The 20,192-nt window shown below is 36.8% G+C and overlaps 1 protein-coding gene across 2 annotated transcripts in view; it reads right to left on the bottom strand.

Moving 5' to 3' along the window:
- Positions 1-376: 376 nt before the first annotated feature.
- Positions 377-20,192, bottom strand: part of FDX1 (ferredoxin 1) — a 35,882-nt gene continuing 16,066 nt past the window's right edge. For both annotated transcript variants that reach the window (XM_082628970.1, XM_082628969.1), the window contains exons 3-4: positions 6,051-6,180; positions 377-1,199 (exon numbers count right to left, since the gene is read on the bottom strand). In XM_082628970.1, the coding sequence (XP_082485096.1) occupies positions 1,073-1,199; positions 6,051-6,180 (257 nt within the window). In that variant the 3' untranslated portion in view covers positions 377-1,072. The remainder of the gene's footprint in view (positions 1,200-6,050; positions 6,181-20,192) is intronic.

Below are 20,192 nucleotides of genomic sequence, written 5' to 3'. Positions count from 1 at the left end.
CTAACTCAACTTTATAATTCACTTTTAACTAGTTTTTTCTGCCCTTCCCCACCATTAGTCCAAACTAATGTTTTATTATACTTCCAAGAGCATACTTTGTACCCCTTTATTATCATTTACCAGTGTATTCACAGTAAAGATAAAGTACAAAGGTCTGCCATGCACAGACAGTGATCTGAGGTGCTCGAGCCCACCCCCCCACCCCCAGGACCGTGCCCATCGTGCTCAGTGCACACTGTGAGGCTCTGTCCTCACCAAGGGGATGGCAGCCCACTCGCTTCCTTCTGCAGCTCAGGACAGAGAAAACCTAATCCATAAGATGTCCATTCTGTCACAGGCATTATTTTTAAAAGATTACAAAGACAGGCCATTCTGATTAGGATAAAAAAATAAAGACATGTAATTTTTAGTTTATTTCTCCAGTTCAGTCAGAACTGACACCAAACATCTTTGACAGCGCTCCATTACCTGTGCTCAGACGTACACTTTTCACTGAAGCAAAATTCTGAAATAATGATTTATAAGGTCATAACTATCTTTGGAATTAATCATCTTACTGAGCAATTAAATATACATCCATACACATTCACATTTAACTACAGCTATAAATATGATACTCCTAATTTCTCCACTTTCGATCTCAACACATAACTTGTAATAACAAGATACAGTTCTAGTACTGACCTTCTAATTTGTTGTATGGACCCAGACAAGCCATTTTACATCTCTGCCTCCACCACGTCTAACAGAGATAATGATACCTTTTTTTAACCTATTTTATAGGTAAGTAGGCATAAGATTTATGTGAAAACATTTTGCTAATGTTGCTAATCAAACACAGGTAAAATATATAAGGTTTTATTATATTAACTACTTTCTAATATTTGATTTGTTTTTATAATTTAATCAAAATAAAGATGGCATTCTTTCAGAACTACAAAATTCAGCAGTTACAAGGTGAATTAAAGAAATAAATCTAGTCATAATAAATGCATTCATCCATGTTCTCATTTAATTACATTAAGAAATAATAATTATAAAAATAGGTAAAATGTTGTGAAAATATTCCTATTTATTCTAGCTTCGAGGAGTTCATGCCCATATCAATGGACTCTCTGGCATCAGACACAGCATCAGGTACTCGAACAGTCATATTGTCCATAGCCTTTGTCAAACAGATTTGGCAGCCCAACCGCGATCTGTATAAAAAAAGGGGGGAGGTATGATTTAGTATTAAGTATATATTATTCACAAAGCAATGCAGTTACCACGACCTTTTCTTACCCAAAGCATAGGGATTTATTTACCTTTTAAATTTCCATTAAGTAGAAAAAGATACATCCAACCCTTTCAACTACAGGATAACAGAATGTAAACATGAAAAACAAAAAGTGTGATATGCCAAAGCTTCATTTTAATCTTTCTACTAATTGTTTCACTGGAACTACTGCTTTTTGGTGACAAGACTGACAAGCAATGAAATGATGAGAAGGCGCAGCAGTGGAGAAGAGAACTGAGGTTTTAGCAATGCCAAGAGAATGACTAATCAATTCCCAGATAATTAAAAACATACAGTCTATGAAAGAAAGCTACACTTTTTAAAGCCTTTAAAACAAGAAATTTGCAATAAACACATAGACGTAAATCATCAATTATCAGATGCATATTTTTCCCACAATTTTAACATCTCTGAAACCAAATGCATCTTAAAATCAATGCCATCTTATAATCACAGCTACACTGTGAGGTGGCAGTCACAGAGGTGTCCCTTCAATTGAGTTATGGGAAGTATGTTAATACTATGTGTTGAATTTCATTACCATTCAAAATAAGTCCAAAAAGATTACAAAACAAAAATTAACAATACAGAGACCCAGCATAAATTGATATTAGGAAAGTAAATATTTGTCATTGGAAGAATAACTGTAATTCCATTTTCTTGTATTTTTTTCAGTATTATGACCAATTTTATTTATATTTTCCTTTTAAAACAGTGATGGACAAATCTGTCTAAATAGCTCTAAATCTAAGTATAAATAGCTCTTTCAATATGCATAAAACGTTAAGTGATAAGATCATTTTTACACCACATTTTAATCAGCAGAGCTTTTTCCTTCTTAATGGCACATAAAAATAAATACTATATTAGTCTTATAATCAAACTGCCTTTAATTTGATGGAATGTGGTATGTAGGTCTTGGTTTTGTCAACACATTCGTCAAGCACCTGCTGAGCATCAAAAGGCACAGAACTAAATGTCAGTGGGTTTGCAAAAGAACAGCAACTCACTTCGATCCTTACTGAACACCTCTTACATGCTGGGTGCCAGGGATGCAGGGGTTAGAGCCAAACAGAGCAGTGGTCCAGAATCCAGCACTGAACATGACGTGTTCACCAGCAACTTTCTTAACCATGCCAGATATTAGTTTCCCAACCTCATCCTAAAGATGGATAATAAGTGGGTTCCTCACAGGACTGCCATGAGGATTAGTTGCTAATATCAGTATTAAGGCGTGAACTTTCAATCAAATAGAAGAGCTGAGACACATTTGCAGATAATTAACATGTGAGACGACAAATGCCACAGAGAGAGAAAGCTGAAAGGGCTGAGGAGAAAGCACTGACTTCTTACAGGCGAGATGGTGTTTCTAATGGGCTTTGAAGGCTGGCTAGAACTTAAGAGGAGAATGGCATTTGAGGCAAAGCTAATAGGGATTCAAGGCATGTTTGAGGCAATATGGGTTTTTGGCCTGGCTGCTGTGCAGGCCAGACGAGGACAAGGGAGTAATGGGCTAGAAAGGTGGCCAAGCCATGGACAGCTCTGAACACCAGTGAAGGGGTTCAGGTTTTTACTGGTGAGCAATGAGGGACCACTGGGAGGTTTCTGAGTAAGGAGTAAGTACTACTGCCATGGGAAATATTGATTGCTGATAGAAAAAAAATCCCCTTTTACCAATAATTCCTATTTGTTGAATAGAAGCAGCCTTGACAATACTCAATTATGCATTAAGCTCTGTCTGCAAGAGAAAAAATAAGGCAAGCCAATTTAGACAAATTCATTAGGTCTGTGGTGAGCCCTAGAGAGACTGTTGGTTACTCTTGGTGTCCATACAAAGATGAGTAGGGTAATGCTAGCCTTCAAGGAACTTTTAGTAAGGGGAACAGGAGAGAAAGAGCTACCAGTGATACAGGGCAGAATAAAGTAAGTGTAGTAACAGAAGAACAAGAACTGTGTGTGTGTGGGGGGGGGCACAGGGAGGGGTGGCACCGAAGGCCCTCGCTGGTTCTATAACCTTAGAAGATAAGGCAGTGGCACTGTGGCTGTTCTCACTCCCCTACTTCCTCCTGGAAGGTCTCTGGCTCTAGGGTCTACCAGTGTAGAAAGTGTCTTACACCTCTACAGAAGGAGATGGACAGCAAGTCTTCCTTGATTTCACTATTAATCCTACAAAATCTCACACTTGTGCAAACCTTGAAGACATTTTCTCCATATACACCTGACAGTGGAAATATACTAGGTGTTATGTTAACTTTACTTCTAAAGTTTGGTTTTCAATGCAGAGAAGAAGCTTCAAATAGTAAAAAACCAAGGGTTTTGGGGTCTAACGTAACTGATTCAAACCAGGGCTCTGTCATTCTTTAGCTGTGTGGCCTTGAGCAAATCCACAAGAACTAAGCTTTGTTCTATATAATGGTGATAATACTGCCTAACTCTGAAGGTTAGAAGTAATCTTTGTTAAGTTTGTAGGCATTATAGTAAGTTTCTGGCATTTGAATTAATATTATTATAGTCAGAATGCCAACAACAACCATTTAATGAATGCTTTCTTCACCAGACACTGTTCAATGAGCTTCACATACATTTATTAGTTGACATGACACAAAAACCCTATGAGGTAGGTACTATTATTATCCTCATTTTACAAATATGGAAACTGAGGCCTCTGTGTAGATTATCCATGGAAATTGGTAGCAGGGAGCAATGACAACCATCAAAAATAGATTCACAGATAATTCCTGAATCTCTCTACCAACCACTAATTCCAAAAACAGCTGGTGACGCCTTTTGTGAATCAGGCAATGGAGACACAATGATGAAATAAGACATGGCCCCTGCTCTAATGGGGAAAAGGAGACATGTAACCAGTACAATAAGTGCCATATGAGCCCATGTATCAACAATCCATCACTAATCAAGGTTAAGTACACCCTAAAATAAACATTAAAATGATGCTGTTTTATCTTAAAAATTATAGACATTTACATAGCACTTAATTTTAAAAATAAACCTATGGGACTGCCCTGGTGGTCAAGTGGTTAAGACTCCATGCTCCCAATGCAGAGGGCCAGGGTTTGATCCCTGGTCAGGGAACTAGATCCCACACGGATGCCACAACTAAGAATTTGCAAGCCACAACTAAAGATCCCACATGCTGCAACTAAAGATCCCACATGCTGCAATGAAGATCCCGCACATGGCAATGAAGATCCCACGTGCCTCAACTAAGACCTGGTGCAGCCAAATAAGTAAGTAAGTAAGTAAGTAAGTAAATAAATAAATAAACAAACCTAAGAACTAAAGACTGAGTTTCCTTGTTTCTTTGTTTGGAAGTATATGGTACCCTAGAAATAGAAGTTTACATGCAGTTTCTATCTTTGAACAAAATTATTTTAATTCCAAATATGTCAGTGTTTTCTAAATCCTACCTGTGAAAAGCATTATACTCTTTCCCCACAAAGCATTTCTACTAAAATTCTGTGTACTTAAGAATATCAGCTATAAAATGCCATAAAAGCTATTTCTTGCTTTCCATTATCTTGTTCTAAAACTTCTGAATTTTATCATCAAAGTTCTTGGCTAGTTTACATTTACAATAGGTCTCTTGTATCTTCTCACACTCATGTATCTCTCCTAAATGTAGCTCTCCATTTCCTCTCATTTTATTTTCTTTTCATTCAGAATATTATCTGTTACATGCACCTACAAATTTCACCTGAATAAAAGGGCAAGCAGTTAGCTATGATTTACCCCTCACATTGAAAGAAACAATTTTCAGAACCAGATTAACACAACATTGAGTGTATTCTGTGTGTTATCCTTTAGAAAAAAAAAGGACGTGTTGATAGAGAATGTGGCACCTGAAGATGTGAGGGGAGACAGGCATATGGCAGCCACAATAAATACCAATGACCTAAAAACTTTTTGAGAATTATTAGATAAGAGGGTTTATCTTAAGGATCTAATAAAATTGTGGTTACATGAAATAAAGCTATGATTATTACTATTATTCCTTATTTTTTTTAAACTATTTTTCATTAGGGCCACCAAATTACAGTTAAACACCAAAGCCAATCTTAATTAAATAAACTCTTGTTATCTTGTCTCTTGAAACAGTAAATTAACTACCTATCTTCCCTAACTCAAACCAAAAGACTAGATAATTAAAAAAAAATAAATAAAGTATCACTTGATATCTCTTGCTACTATAAATCTTACCACTTTTAAGAGTAATTCTACTTATTAAAAACAAGAATAAACTATGATTAATTTACTTTAATGTACAGTTAGAAACAGAAGTATTCATTTTAACATAATTACTATTATATATTAAGTTTTTTTAAAAATTGTATTCTCTCAAGTAGGTAAAATTTTTCATTATAATTTCTTTCAATTATCAAATCTGTCCATCAAGAATACCATAAAAAGCATTAAATTTAATCCCAACTCATTAAATTGTGATAAATATTAATTCCTGGAATAAAAATAGATGAAAGAAGATTTATTAGGATCTAGAACTTATGCTTCTAATACTTCCAATTAATTTTTTTTTTTTACTTTTGTTAAAAGTTTCATGAGGGTTAAACTGTAGAATACATAAGAGAAATGTCACATATTTAATATTCAAAGTCTGTGACTGTTATCTATCTACATGGGAGAACCCTATTACATGCATGCATATTATATGTCTCTGGTCAGAGACAGACATGAACTAATAAAACTTTTATCCTCCTAGGTTATTATTACAATGGAAGTGGTCCAAAAATCTTACCTATCTGTTAGTCCATATGCCAGATCAAGCATGTCATTCTCCTCATCACTGATTGCTTCTAATTTCTCAAATATGTGCTGTTCAAAGATGAGGTGACAGGTGGAGCAAGCCAAGGTTCCCTCACATGCACCTACAAAAGCAACAAACATTGAATATGCTCCCCTCTACATTCAACACAACTCAAAATTGACTTGAATTAATTAAATTAACTAATTTCTAAATTTAAAAATCAGCATTAGCATACATCAGTGATAGGACTGTATTTCTGAATAATAATGAGAATTAGGGACAACCCCCCATACCCAACACACACACACACACACACACACACACACACACACATATACAGAGTTTGAAATCACTTTCAAATATTATTTTTAAGAGGTATGAACTAGATGCTGTGAGAGGAAACATAAAAATACAAATCCTAATACCAAAGAGCTTACAAGTTAATAAACTCAGATATGCACACATACAAAAATGTATGCATTTTAAACTTATATAGTATGATTTATATAACAGCCATGCAAGTTCCTTACCTTTTCCTGGAGAGCGCAACACAATTTATAAAGCCTCACAGTATATAAGAGGAACCAGAAAGTAACCAAACTGACATCTAAAGTTAAATATTTTTCCCTCTCAATCTCTCCTTATAATCAGGACAGAATCAAATAAGTCACTTTAAGAGTCACATTGGTTTGGGACTTCCCTGGTGGCACAGTGGTTAAGAATCCACCTGCCAATGCAGGGGACACGGGTTCGACCCCTGGTCCGGGAAGATCCCACATGCTGTGGAGCAACTAAGTCTGTGTGCCACAACTACTAAGCCTGAGCTCTAGAGCCCGCGAGCCACAACTACTGAGCCCATGTGCCACAACTACTGAAGCCCGTGCACCTAGAGCCAGTGCTCTGCAACAAGAAGCCACCACAATGAGAAGCCCACACACTGCAATGAAGAGTAGCCCCAGCTCGATGCAACTAGAGAAAGCCCACGTGCAGCAACTAAGATGCAACACAGCCAAAAAATAATTAATTAATTAATTTAAAAAGAGTTCTTCGTACATTAAAAAAAAAAGAGAGTCACACTGGTTTAAAATAAAGAGTGAAGAATATTTCTCCCGTTCCATGTTTTTAAAAGGCACTAATTTAACAGTTATTTATTGAGTGCATATTAATATGCCAGGGACTGTGAAAAGGGAACTAAAAAGTCATCTAGTCCAACTAAACTATGAATCTGCTCTGCAACATCCTTTTCCCACGGGTTACCCAGCTTTTGCTTGAAAACTTCCTGACACAGAAATCCTCACTGCTGAAGCCAGCCAATTTCACACTCGGCTTCTACTGAGCTAAAAGTCTGTCACTCTGTAACTTTCCACCTACTGCTCCAATTCTATCCCATGAAGTCAAATCCTTTTTTTCTCTCTGGCTCTACCGAGGTATAACTGACAAATAAAATTGTAAGATATTTAAAGCATACATCGTGATGATTTGATATACGTATACACTGTGAAAGGACTCCTCGCATTTAGTTAACACATCTGTAACCTCATATATTTACTATTTTTAGTGAGAACATGTAAGTTCTACTCTCTCAGCAATACAGCATTATCACTGCAGTCACCATGATTTACATTAGATCCTCAGTCCTTAATCATCTCAGAGCTGAAATTTTATACCCTTTTACCTATTCACCTCCCTATTTCCCAACCTCCCCTAAGCCCCTGGCAACCACTTTTCTATTCTCTGTTTCTATGAGTTTAGTTAGTGAATCCTTCTAAACAATAGCTGTTCATATATTTGAGAATGTTCTTTCTTCTCCAGGCTGAGCATACCCAGGCCCTCCAAATTTTTCTTACGTAATGACATAGTTCTAAATCCCTTCCCTCAGTCTGGTTGGGCTTTTCTTAAAATACAGCATCCAGAAGAGGACCTGACAAAACAGAATCATCCAGAATCATGTTCTCATTAAATTCTACCTAAAAAAGTTATTCTGGTTTGTTTCTGAATAATATTTTTTAAAGCCACAATACAACTGTAAAGATTATAGAGTCCTAGGAGTAACTTCAGTTTGATTTAGATTCTTTTGGTCCATAAACACTATATACAATATTAATAGAACTACTATCAATAATTAGTGAACTTCTTAATTTTCCTTGGAACGAATTTATCATTTTAACAAGAGTTGTTCTTTTATAAGTTAAACATTTGTTACTCATATTTTATTTTTTAAAACATCAAGAAAGAAGAGAGAGGCTTCCTTAAACATTTTTATTAAATCTCATTCAAAGCAGTAACAAGATAAAGCACAGAGACACCATATAGTGATGTACAGGGGTCATAAGCATGGACTGTGGAGCCAGATTCCCTGGCTTCAATCCCAGCTCCATATTTTACTAATGGTATCACCTTGGGCCACTACACCCTCCTGCCTTAATTTCCTCAACAGTAACTGTACCAACCTCACATAATAGTTGCAACAATTACATATGAGTGTGTACTTAACATATGTACTTGCAACCACAACTGACTGGTAGAGAATAAGAACTATTCAAGTGTTGGTAATTATTATGATTTGGAAGTTATAAGAAAACTTAAGAGCCATTCAACTTTTTTAAACGTAAGAGTAAGCATTAAACCCAAGAAGTTAAATGAATCAACTATGAATTCCTGCCACTCAATAATCTAATTCACCTTATGTGAATATTAAATATAAAAACATATATATACATATATTCAGTACATTTATGTAATACACAAATATATACCCACACCAATTGGTTATCTGAACAGGCACTTTCCTTTTCTATTTTTGTATAAATTTGAGGCATTTCACAGAAAAAGGTAAATGGATATATTTTACTTAAAAAGAAGTAAGTTTCCTCTGCTTAAAAAAATACAGATAGGTAGGTAGGTAGGAAGAAAGAGAGGGAACGAGGGAGGGAGGGAAGGAAGGAGGGAGGAAACCCCTGCAGTAAAAGGAGAACTGGTGTAGTACAACCCTGAGGCCATGTGGGCTCTAGATGAATCTGCCATACTGTCTGCTGTGTCCTGGGCAAGCCTCTCAAGGGCCTCGGTTTTCTTCTCATCTGTACCATGAGAGACTGAAGCAGATGATATCTAAGGGCCTGTTCTCTCTAACATTTTACGAATCCACAAAGAAGAATTACAGTTCTTAATGGATTTGTTCCCTAGTATTCAATAAATATATACTAACTTTGTTTTCTGTTTTTATCTCATCAATACCCAATCCAGACAAACTCAAAACTAAAATGGCAAATCGCTCTGAAGATACTATGGGACAAAATTCAGGAAATCCAGCATTTTTTGTCTTAAAAAGTACGTAAAACCTCCTTATAAAATATACCAAGCAACTCTCCTAATTTAAAAAGCTTGTAACTTCCCTTCATATTTTTATTATTAAAAAAAGACAAATCCTGAGAACTGCAAGCCATGTGTAACAGAAGATGCAAGAAAAACAAAACTCACAGTCCAGGGTGGGATGCGGTGCTAGGGGCTATAGAGGCAGACAGGGGACCAAGCATGGAGGTCTCTCATGCTCTCCTAAGGAGCTTGAGCTGTCCTATAAGCGCACTCCCTGTTTCCTGACACGGTGGGTAAACTAGCATGCTCATAGTGGGTGGGTTGACACAGAGATGTTTCTGGCCAGGAGTTATGAGCACCTGTCACTTCACTGCCCCTCTCCTGGATCCAGACCCTGGAGGACAGTGGTTGCTGTTGAAGCTACGGGAAGCTTCTAAAGGATTCTGAGTAGGAAAGTGACATGGTATGTTTATTTTGGATAGATCTTGCTGGTGCCTGTGTGTAAAGGATGGATTTGACATGAACAAGACAGAAGCAAAAGTCATGAGATTTCACCAAGGAGGAGGGGGAAAAAGAGGAAAAGAAAGATAAGAAACTGAGAGTCAAGGAGAAACCCGCCCCCTCCAAGAAAAGGAGTCAAAATACAAATGTGTCAAATGCTAGAGAGAGAACCAGAAAGTGTGACATGAGAAAAGCCCAGGGAAGAAGCGAGTGCATACAATATGGTCTCAATCATCTCGGAATGCAGAGTAAAGTTCACATGCTAATAAATCCCTCCAGAAAATTTAGGACATTCCTTTTTTTTGCCACCTGGTCAGTCAAAATGAAGAGTTACCATCCGTGTTCCAGCTCTTCACTTTCTTCCCTAGGAAACCTCAATTCTTTTAACCTTCTCTTAAAGGCTTTATTTTCATTCTCTAATAGTTTTCATTGCTCCTCTCAGGAACCTTGCCAATTATTTCCACATCTTGCTTAAGTTGCCAAGTTCAGAGCTGAAGAGAGTATTCTAGTAAGAATTTGACAAATGTTGAATATATACAGAAGATTAACTTTTGGTTCCTACACTCAAGTTCCCCTTATACATTCTAGTCCCATATTTAGTCTTTAGATAAACGCACCATGCTCAGGATTCCTCCTTATTTTACAGTTCCTTTCAAACTTTTTCTATCACAAGTTGTCAACAGGTATGCTTTTCTTATTCTTTGTACTAGGAAGAAACTCAAATATAATAGAAACTTTAAAACTCAGAATGAAATCAACTCAGCATGCATAAGATGGCTACCACTGAACCAGAGACACATATGGTCATACAGTGGTACAAGTATCACTAGAGAAAAAAATCTGGAGCAAAGATTTACAAACCCTGTGGACAGTACTTATAAGAAGAAATAGTCAATCCTGCAAAACTCCAAAATAATAAGACAATCTGAGCAGTTCTTTGGAGGTTTTTTTTTTTTTTAGATTTAAACTATATGTTCTATAAAAAAGAAAAAAAATTTAGAGAACAGTGAAGACATGTCTCGGAGAAGGTATTAGGAGGAAAAAAGATTTTAAAAGTGAGCCTAAAACTGTGAGAAGAAAACTTTAAGAAAAAGTTACTCTGTTTTTGTTTGGTTTTTTTTCATCTCATGATTTCATGATGGGTATTTCTGCCAATTTATTTGTTTCCTGGTCTGCTAATTAGAGGGAGCTCCCCAATCAATAAGCATCTGACTTTTGCCTTTTTGGTATACAGGTCTATGAATCTTAACACATGTATAAGTTTGTGTACCCACTACCATAACCAGGATACAAAATAGGTTCATCATCCAAAAGAAACTCCCATGTTGCTGTGCCTTTGGAGTCACAGCCTACATTTCTATACAGTAACAACAAACCAAAAAGACAAATTAAGAAAAACAATTCCATTTACAATCGCATCAAAAAGAATAAAATACCTAGGGGTAAATGTACCTAAGGAGGTAAAAGACCTGTACTCAGAAAACTATAAGACACTGATCAAAGAAATTAAAGACAACACAAAGACATGGAAACATACACTGTGTTCATGGGTTCGAAGAATTAATATTGTTAAAATGACCATACTACCCAAGGCAATCTACAGACTCAATGCAAACCCTATCAAATTACCAGTGGCATTTTTCACAAAACTAGAACAAAAATTGTTTTAATTTGTATGGAAACACAAAAGATCCCAAAGAGCCAAAATAACTTGAGAAAGAAGAATAGAACTGGAAGTATCAATCTCCCTGACTCAGACTATATTACAAAGCTACAGTAACCAAAACAGTATGGTACTGGCCTAAAAACAGACACATAGATTAATGGAACAGAATAGAGAGCCCAGAAACAAACCCACACACCTATGGTCAATTAATCTATGACAAAGAAGACAAGAATATACAATGGAGAAAAGACAGTCTCTTCAGTAAATGGTGCTGGGAAAACTGGATACTACATGTAAAAGAATGAAATTAGAACATTCTCTAACACCATATACAAAAATAAACTCAAAATGGATTAGAGACCTAACTGTAAGACCTGAAACCATAAAACTCCCAGAAGAAAACAGAACACTCTTTGACACCACAGCAATACTTTTAAAATCTGTCTCATAAAGCAAAGGAAATAAAAGCAAAAATAAACAAATGGGACCTAATTAAACTTAAAAGCTTTTGCATATAGCAAAGAAAACCACTGACAAAATGAAAAGACAATCTACTGAATGGGAGAAAATATCTTCAAATGATACGACCAATAAGGGATTAATCTCCAAAATATATAAACAGCTTATACAAATCAACATCAAAAAAACCAAACATCCCAATTTAAAAATGGGCAGAAGATCTGAAGAGTATAGCCACAATGTAATACAGTATGGAGGTTCCTCAACAAATTAAAAATAGAACTACCATATGACCTAGTAATCTGATTTCTAGGCATGCATTTAAAGGAAATGAAATAACTACGTCAAAGAAATATCTGCACTCCCATGTTCACTGCAGCATTATTCACAATAGCCAAGATATGGAGACAACCCAAGTGTATGTCCATGGATGAATAAGACGTGGTGTGTGTGTGTGTGTGTGTGTGTGTACAGATACACACACAATGGAATGCTATTCAGCAATAAAATAGAAGAAAATCCTGCCATTTGTGAAACATAAATAGACCTTGAGGAGATTATGCTAAGTGAAATAAATAAGACAGAGATAGACAAACAGTGTATGACATCACTTATATGATATATGTGGAATCTAAAAAAGTCAAACTCGTAGAAACAGAGAGTAGTGGTGGGGGCTAAAGGAAATGGGGAGGATGGTCAAAGGGTGTAAACTTTCAGCTATAAGATGAATAGGGTCTGAGGATCTACTGTAAAACATGGTGACTACAGATATAATACTGTATTATACATTTGAAATTTGCTGAGAGTAATCTTAAATGTTTTAACCACACACACACACAAAAGGAATGATGTGAGGTTAACCCTATTGTGGTAATCATTTTGCAACTGAGATGTGTATCAAACCATCACGTTGTACACCTTAAACTTACACAATGTTAGCTGTCAATTATATCTCAATAAAGCTAGAAAATAGAACAAAACCATGGTGATGGTTGCACAACTCTCTGAATATACTAAAAAAATGTATACTTTCAATGAGTAAACTGTATGGTATGTGAATTATATCTCAGTAAAGCTCTTCCAAAAAAAAACTCAACTAGATATATTTTTAATGGGTCTACCACTGAACTCTTAATTCCATTTCACTCATCTACATGTCTGTTTTTGCTAATATTACACTGTCTTGATTACTGTAGCATCAAGTTTTAAGATCTGTACTATACATATGTCTTCCAGCTTTATCTTTCTCTTCTAAAATTGTTTGGCTATTCTAGTTCATTTGTTTTTCTGTAAAAAGTTTAGAATCAGCTTGTCTGTATCTAGAAAAAATCCTGCTGAGATTTTAATGGGAAATGTATTAAATCTATATATCAATAAAAACTGACATCTTTACTATGTTGTCTTCCAATCCATGAATACAGTATGTCTCTCTACTACTTAGGTCTTTGCTCTCTTTCATCAGAGTTCTATAACTTTCAGGATACTGATGCTATATACGTATTTTATTAGATTTAAACCTCAAAATTTCAATTTGAGGAGCTATTGTAAATGTTTTTTTTGTAAATGTTCTTTCAAAAAATTTTTTTGTTTTCCAACTGTTCATTCCTGGTACACAGAAATACAATTGATTTTTGTGTGTTGACCTTGTATCCTAGGACCTTGCTAAACTCACTTAGTTCTAAGATTTTTTTAATAGAGTCCTTGTAATTTTCTATGTAAATCATCATCTAAAAACAAGACAGTTTTCTTTCTTTTCAACCTGTATGCCTTTTAAATTTTTTTCATTATTTTATTTTATTTTACTTATTTTTAAAAATTTTATTTATTTTTGGCTGCACTGGGTTTTCGTTGCTGCGCATGGGCTTTCTCTAGTTGAGGCGAGCAGGGGCTATTCTTCATTGAGGCACGCAGGCTTCTCATTGCAATGGCTTCTCTTGTGGAGCATGGGCTCTAGGTGTGTGGGCTTCAGTAGTTGTAGCACACGGGCTCAGTAGCTGTGGTACACGGGCCCTAGAGAGCACGGACTTCAGCAGTTGCAGTGGGCTCAGTAGTTGTGGCACGCAGGCTCTAGGGCACGTGGGCTTCAGAAGTTGTGGCGCACGGGCTCACTAGTTGTGGCTCACGGGCTCTAGAGTGCAGGCTCAGTAGTTGTGGCGCACGGGCTTAGTTGCTCCACAGCATGTGGGATCTTCCTGGACCTGGGATCGAACCCGTGTCCCCTGCATTGGCAGGCGGATACTTAACCACTGTGCCACCAGGGAAGTCCTCTTTTTTCTTTTTTTGCTTCATTACACAAAGACTTCCAGCATGATGTTAGTAGGGTGGTGAGAACAGACATCCCTGCCTTGTTCCTAATCTTAGGAGAAAGGCATTTCATTCTTCAGCTTTAAGCATAACGTTAGCTGTAGGCTTTTCATAGATGTCCTTTATCAGCATCTGATTTTGCACCACAGCTGATCTGGCACTGCCCACTTGTTTTCAGTTAAAACACGGGAGCTGCCACCAATTCTATATCCCATTTGAACAGAGTTCACATCCTTATTGAACGTCCCTGCTGCTCCCAACTCCACTAGAGCCACAACCCAAAGGCTACAGGCAAGAACAAAGTGGACGATGTTCCTGTTGGGCCTCATCTTCTAACTCCTTTTCAGCATCACAGAATTCCCAGGCTCCTATCTAACATGAAATTATCTGCATTGAAAATCAGTAGTATATATATTCCCAATGCCAGACTGCAAAGTGGAGTGTCCCCATAGTGTATGTGGGGTGTGTGCATTTTGTGTGTGCAGTAGGTGGGCCCAAGGAGTTAAGGAGTTCTTGATCTGGTAATAAAAGTTAGAAGTTGCAATGCATTTTCTCAAAGAAACCAGGCTATAAATGGTGATGAAGTTAGTTGTGAAGAAACAGGTTCTGTGGGTTGGCCCGAAAAATTTAGCCACCGTGTATAACAGTATTTCCATAGGAAAACAAATTCCAAATGCCAACTAGTTGACCTGAAAATGGATTTGGTAAACAAAACCTATCCTTAAAATGGGAAGTGTTTGTTGTTTTTTATGCTTATCACATACACAGGGAACAACTCTACAAAGCACACAGTGGGAGGCAACCTATCAAAGGAAAAAGGATACAAAAGCAACAACTATAGAACCTTCAATCTAAAACTGATAGCTGATCAAAATATGGGTACACTGATATAATAATACATGTGGAGAGTTGGGGATTGAAAGTGCGAAAGTTATGTGACTTATGCTTATATACAGCCCCAAAGCAGTACTGACAGCTGTCAGCTTTTAGTGTCTTTATAAGTGGTTGGTTATATAAGAGTAAATTAATAGGGGAAATGTGTACATATGTGTGTGTATATACATATGTAAATACATAGATACATACACATATATTAAACATAAAGTGATCACATTTTATGAGGAATACATTCTCAAAGATTTGAAATTGTTGAAGTCCCATAATTCTAATTATATTCTCAATGAAACAAAATGTAAAGTAGGGAGTGGGTTCTTATAGTTTGTAAATCTATAATCCTCATATCATATTTTTGTTGCAAAATATAATTAGAACAAACATTTGAAGTGAAACTTTTTACATTACTATGTCCACTTTTCAAATAATCAAAGATACTCCATGGCTTACAACAGACGATAATCTGAACTGACTTAGGGACACATTACAGCCGTATTAGCCCCTAATGCCAGCATTTTATCCATCATCCTTGCTTGGTTACACATCGACTGTCATGAACTTAAAGGTATGTACAGTTTAGTGCTGCTTTAATATTGTTGGCATTCTGGCTAATGATTCAGTTCTGTCTCCTAAATTAACAGTAATACAAATCATGATAGGTTTTTGGCTTTCTTCATTGCATTCTGTCACATTTAACTTCTGTCCCAAAATAACTCGCTTTCGGATGCATTTTTCGGCATTAACACTTAATGAATGCTTGGCTGAAACTGTCGTAGGCTTTAAAATGATATTAAATTATAACCACAGTTTAAAATATCAGCACTACAGTCAACAAAAATCACACAGACATCAGATGTCTGGAAACAGCACAGTTCACATGATACTGACAAAGGCTGACAGGTATTTGTTTACAATTGTAAAAGGCATAGAAGCAAATATAAAATTTGTAATTCGCACAGCCTGCCAGCTTCAAATTATGGGATTCTTGACAAAAGGTTTGGTTTTCACAGTATTTCTGATTTTACTAGAGTAAGAACCTTAATACTGTTAACCTGTACAATTTCAAATTTGCATAATTTTAAAATTACATTAAGAATAAGTAAGGCATGGTTACTGGCTAATTTCAAGGTTGATGATGAATAAAACTCTGAACTGAGGTTTTTTTTTAAAAAAAGACTGATACTAAGGTTTTGCACAAAAGCTTAGAAATTCCTGCCATAAAACTAATTCCCAGAGAAAATGAGCTATCTGTAGACTATTTCTCCTTTCATGTAATTTGAGAGTTTTCCACCAGGAAAGGATTGTTTCGTGTGTGTGTAACCATACTAAGATAATTTGGAGATCTGTAATGATGCTGACAAGATAGACTGCCTAACCCCTTTCCCAAACAAAACTCCAGGGGATAGCTATGTGGAAATATTATATATTAAAAATATGAAACTATATAAAACTATAAAACCTAATTTTCTAGAGTAAACCTTGATCCACCAGAGCTAGAAATATAGTATGTTAATAAGGAGTCAATAAACATGATAAAAATAAATAGATATTTATATGATCATTATCAGGGTCACCCAATTTGAATAATTTCCCTCCAGACACATGAAGGAAATACATAATATTTAAGAAAAAAACAAAGTCTGAGATAATAAACTAGGTAAATTTGATCAGAGAGGTGTAACTGCCCCCTAGTGACAGAATACTATAATACACTCTGAAAACTTAAAGATCCAAAAAACCACATTAATTTAAAAGCTGGATAGGAATGTTCATAAATTTATTGCTTCCAAAATTTACAATTGTCCCTTTTTACTCACTTGTCCATTCAATACTTCACTTCATATATAAAGAAAACAAGGATGATTTTATCCTTCATCATAGTCTCTTAGGAGAAAAATGCACAAGTAAACAAACATATAATTAACAGGTTGTGATAAATGCCATGAAAAAACTGAACAGGATGCTGTGATGGAGAATAACAGGTTCAGGGTAATGAAAGAACATTTTGGACTGGGTAGTTGGGCAAAGCCCCACTAAGGAAGTATTATAATATAAGATAAACTGAGACCAGATGGATAAAAAGCAAACACATACAGGATATTCAGGGTGGAGTGAGAGGGAAGTGTCCCAGGTAGAAAAAAATGCAAAGCGTGTACAAATTCTCCAAGCTAGAAATTCTGGGTGAGTTCAGCTCTTGATAAAAGGCCAGTGTGGCCAAAGTGAGAGAAAGAACAATGAGAAATGGGGGAGAGGAAGAAAGGCAGATGGGGCCAGTTAATGCAGAACCATTTAGGCTAGGGTAAGGAATGTGGATTTTATCCTAAATGAAAAGTTATTCATGGATTTAAATCAAGAAACCTCTCTGATGTGCATTACGATGAATCACCCTAGCTGCTGGGCTCAAGAGCAGAAGCAGAGTAGTGCAACTCCTGGAACATAGTAACTAGCAAGCCCCAAGTAGTGACTGCAGGGATGGTGAACACAGCACACCCTGGAGACATACATGGAGCACATCTGACAGGAGCTGCTGATGGACTGAAGGTAGAGGATAGGGAAGAAGGAAGAATAAAAGACGCTCTCCAGTTTCAGGCTGGAGCACCTGAGTGATGCTCGCTACTGGCAGAAAAGATTCTCAGAAAGATAAGTTTCAGTGTGGGGGAAAAGAATCAAAATCTGTTTAAATATGTTGACTTGTTCAAATGCCTGTGTAATTTCCAAGAAAAGACATAAAGTAGGAAGTTGAATCTATAAGTCCAGGGCTCACAGGAATGGTGTGAGCTAACAATGTAAACTTAAGAGTCTATGAGCATGTGCACACCAGTCAGAATGGCCATCATTCTGACTGGATGTGGAGAAAAGGGAACCTTCTTGCACTGCTGGCAGGAATGTAAAATGATACAGCCACTATGGAACAGCCACTATGGAGAACAGTATGGACGTTCCTCAAAAAATTAAAAATAGAACTACCAAACAACCAAGCAATCCCACTGCTGGGCATATACCCTGAGAAAACCATAATTCAAAAAGAGGCATGTACCAAAATGTTCATTGCAGCTCTATTTACAATAGCCAGGACATGGAAGCAACCTAAGTGTCCATCAACAGATGAATGAATAAAGAAGATGTGGCACATATATACAATGGAATATTACTCAGCCATAAAAAGGAACGAAACTGAAGTATGTGTAGTGAGGTGGATGGACCTAGAGACTGTCATACAGAGTGAAGTCAGAAAGAGAAAAACAAATACCGTATGCTAACACATATATATGGAATCTTAAAAAAAAATGGTCATGAAGAACCTAGGGGCAAGATGGGAATAAAGATGCAGACCTACTATCGAATGGACTTGAGGATATGGGCAGGGGGAGGGGTAAGCTGGGACAAAGTGAGAGAGTGGCATGGACATATATACACTACCAAACGTAAAATAGATAGCTAGTGGGAAGCAGCCACATAGCACAGGGAGATCAGCTCGGTGCTTTGTGACCACCTAGAGGGGTGGGATAGGGAGGGTGGGAGGGAGGGAGATAGAGGGAAGAGATATGGGGATATATGTATAACTGATTAACTTTGTTATAAAGCAGAAACTAACACACCATTATAAAGCAATTATATGCCAATAAAGATATTAAATAAATAAAGTAAATTTTATACAAAAAAAAAAGAGTCTATGAGCATCTGGATGGGATTTAAGGTCACAGAAGGGATAAAATCATCCAGGGAGAAACTGTACAGACACTCTGTACTTGGCCACCCTCATCTGCATATGGTGTTCACCTATGAGCACGACTATAACAAAGTCAATATGTAAAGGGTGTCCTGTATTCAACTTTAGAAATGAATTAAACAGTTGCCCCTATAATGTTGTTATCGCAACCTCTCCTTTATAAACATAATATTTCAGACTTCTTGATTGCATTTCTGTCATCTTTGTTCTAGAAAGTGGCTGAGTCTTAACTCTATCTTTTGTGAACCTAGTTTAGCTTATCTCAAATGTGTATTTACATGCCAAAATTTCTGGACACATTAGGATCCTTGATCTTTACAGTTTCTCTTCTAAGTGTATAAATGAGTGCAGAATTTATATCAAACTACTGAAGACTGTATTGGCATTAAATTTTCTGTATTTCTGGGGCATCAGGGGAAAAAGATTCTGTTAGTGGTTATCTCTGTGTGATAAGACTATAGGGAGAAGCAAGGAGAACTACAGTCCTGCAGCCTGTGGAACAAAAACCACATTCACAGAAAGACAGACAACATGAAAAGGCAGAGGGCTATGTACCAGATGAAGGAACAAGATAAAACCCCAGAAAAACAACTAAATGAAGTGGAGATAGGCAACCTTCCAGAAAAAGAATTCAGAATAATGATAGTGAAGATGATCCAGGAACTCGGAAAAAGAATGGAGGCAAAGATCGAGAAGATGCAAGAAATGTTAAACAAAGACCTAGAAGAATTAAAGAACAAACAAACAGAGATGAACAATACAATAACTGAAATGACAACTACACTTGGGGGTTCCCTGGTGGTGCAGTGGTTGAGAGTCTGCCTGCCGATGCAGGGGACACGGGTACGTGCCCCAGTCTGGGAAGATCCCACATGCCGCGGAGCGGCTGGGCCCGTGAGCCACGGCCACGGAGTCTGCGCATCCGGAGCCTGTGCTCCGCAATGGGAGAGGCCACAACAGTGAGAGGCCCGCAAACCTCAAAAAAAATAATAATAATAATAACTACACTACAAGGAATCAATAGCAGAATAACTGAGGCAGAAGAACAGATAAGTGACCTGGAAGACAGAATGGTGGAATTCACTGCTGCAGAACAGAATAAAGAAAAAAGAATGAAAAGAAATGAAGACAGCCTAAGAGACCTCTGGGACAACATTAAACGCAACAACATTTGCATTATAGGGGTCCAGAAGGAGAAGAGAGAGAAAGGACCCCAGAAAATATTTGAAGAGATTATAGTCAAAAACTTCCCTAACATGGGAAAGGA

Source organism: Mesoplodon mirus (genome assembly GCF_964341445.2).
Source record: "Mesoplodon mirus genome assembly, chromosome: 7".
In the NCBI taxonomy this organism is placed as follows: domain Eukaryota; kingdom Metazoa; phylum Chordata; class Mammalia; order Artiodactyla; family Ziphiidae; genus Mesoplodon; species Mesoplodon mirus.
Note: the sequence above shows the minus strand (reverse complement) of the source record. Positions and strands in the feature narration are given on the sequence as shown.